General features: G+C 45.4%; 1 protein-coding gene across 1 annotated transcript; it reads left to right on the plus strand.

Moving 5' to 3' along the window:
* The first annotated feature begins 244 nt into the window (after positions 1–244).
* LOC108727941 (uncharacterized) lies at positions 245–1460 on the plus strand. Its single transcript, XM_018456257.1, has 2 exons — positions 245–352; positions 921–1460. Exons 1-2 carry the CDS (start codon positions 245–247, stop codon positions 1404–1406), a joined length of 594 nt encoding a protein of 197 aa, XP_018311759.1. The 3' UTR covers positions 1407–1460.
* The last annotated feature ends 343 nt before the right edge of the window (positions 1461–1803 follow it).

Consider the following 1803-nt stretch of genomic DNA (forward strand, 5'->3'; position numbering starts at 1 on the left):
CGGGACGGGACGGGACGGGACGGGACGGGACGGGACGAGACGAGATGAGACGATGCGAGGCACTTCGCAAATCGACAGAAGCAAAAAGCGGCCGGGTCGAGTTATTTTCTTAAACACGTCTTAAATTCCAGCTAATAATTGAGCAGCTGAACGCCTGGGCGGGGATACTGGAATTATGCAAATCACGTCAGATCGGGATCGTGTCCCGAGGGCGCGATGTCCAAGAAGAAGGAGGGTGGAGAAGATGGCTCGGGAAGAGGGTACAACAACGAACGGAGCGGCGGAAGGAGACGAGGAGGACGAGATGAACCGAGCAGGGAAAAGAGGGAAGAAGAGAAGAAGCAAGAGCGACGTACGTACCAAGAGAGTAGAGAGAGAAAGAGCGCGTGCACATACACATGTGCGTACCTATATATACGCGCGGAAGGAGACTCGCCCCATTGTGATTGCTATACCCACGGGCGGAATGTTCCTCCGGTGTGCCGTCTCATGCCGACCTGCAACCAAACCCGAGCGAACTCATCCTACTGTTCGCTCTCGTCCCAGCAACGGAGCAACAGGTTGCACAACCTTCCACCTGCCCTCTTGTTTGCCGCCCGCCATACATGCCATACACATACACACGCTGCACGCGGCCGTATATACTCTTCGTCAACTAAAGGAGAGAAAAAGCGAGAGAAAGAGAGGAAAGGGTGAACTTAACCATGGGTAGCACGGTGTACGAAAAGTGTTCGACAAGAACCGCGAGAGAAAAAAAAAGGAACCGCGCGACTCGCTGCAATTTAAGAAAGAATTGTCAGCGTTTAGAAATGCAAAATAAAAAGAAGCATGTTTTTAATTAAAGGATAGTTTCTTCGATTTAATTTAAGAGCGTAAACAAATTTATAGTGCAAGACAGCAAAATTGTTATTTTATATTAGGTTGTCAAATATCTCCCTTCCGCTTTTTTGTCTTTTGAATTTCGCGGCTATGTACAAAGCGCTACAGAGGTCGTATCTGGCAATACTATACACCATTTCAAAGGTCTTGACATAACCTACAAAACGACGCTATGCATGATTAGTTTGGATATTGCGTTCAACAGTTATAGACGTGTAAACATGGAGTTCACTAACGCCGAAATTCGCGCTATTTCGTTGATGACTCGTCAGAAGCTACGGGAGCTCGGATGGGAGGTTTTATCGCATCCACCATATAGCCCGGACATAGCGCCAAGTGATTACCACCTGTTCTTGTCCATGGCGAACGCCCTTGGTGGTGTAAAGTTGAACTCAATACAGGATTGTGAAAAGTGGCTGTCCGAGTTCTTCGCAAGTAAGGAGGGGGGCTTCTACGAGGGGGGTATTATGAAGTTGCCGTCTAGATGGAAACAGATTATCGAACAAAACGGCGCATATTTGAACTAAATCCGATCACTGTAACACTTTTTAAAGAGCAATAAAGCGGAAGGGAGATATTTGACAACCTTATATATATATATATACATATATAAAATAAAATTATGATAAAACGCGAACATTTCTTATACATAAATAAAATGTAAATATGTCAAGTGTCAAAAACTGCAATTTTCTTTCAAGATGAGTACAACCTCACAGCACGTCTACGTCCAATGAATTAACCGCGAACTATTTCAGAAACGACTCATAATCGCAAATCTTTCTTTGTCATGTGTTAGTTGCATTTCCTGGGGCTTTGATAAGCTTTGTTGCAATGCGCGACTATCGCGGTAATGACGCACAGAAATAAGCGACCTCGTGATAAAAACCTCGCGATAGCGGAACTATTTTGCGCTTCTACGGC

The sequence above is a fragment of the Mycetomoellerius zeteki genome, unplaced genomic scaffold, assembly GCF_001594055.1.
Source record: "Mycetomoellerius zeteki isolate Tzet28-1 unplaced genomic scaffold, Tzet1.0 scaffold565, whole genome shotgun sequence".
Classification (NCBI taxonomy): domain Eukaryota; kingdom Metazoa; phylum Arthropoda; class Insecta; order Hymenoptera; family Formicidae; genus Mycetomoellerius; species Mycetomoellerius zeteki.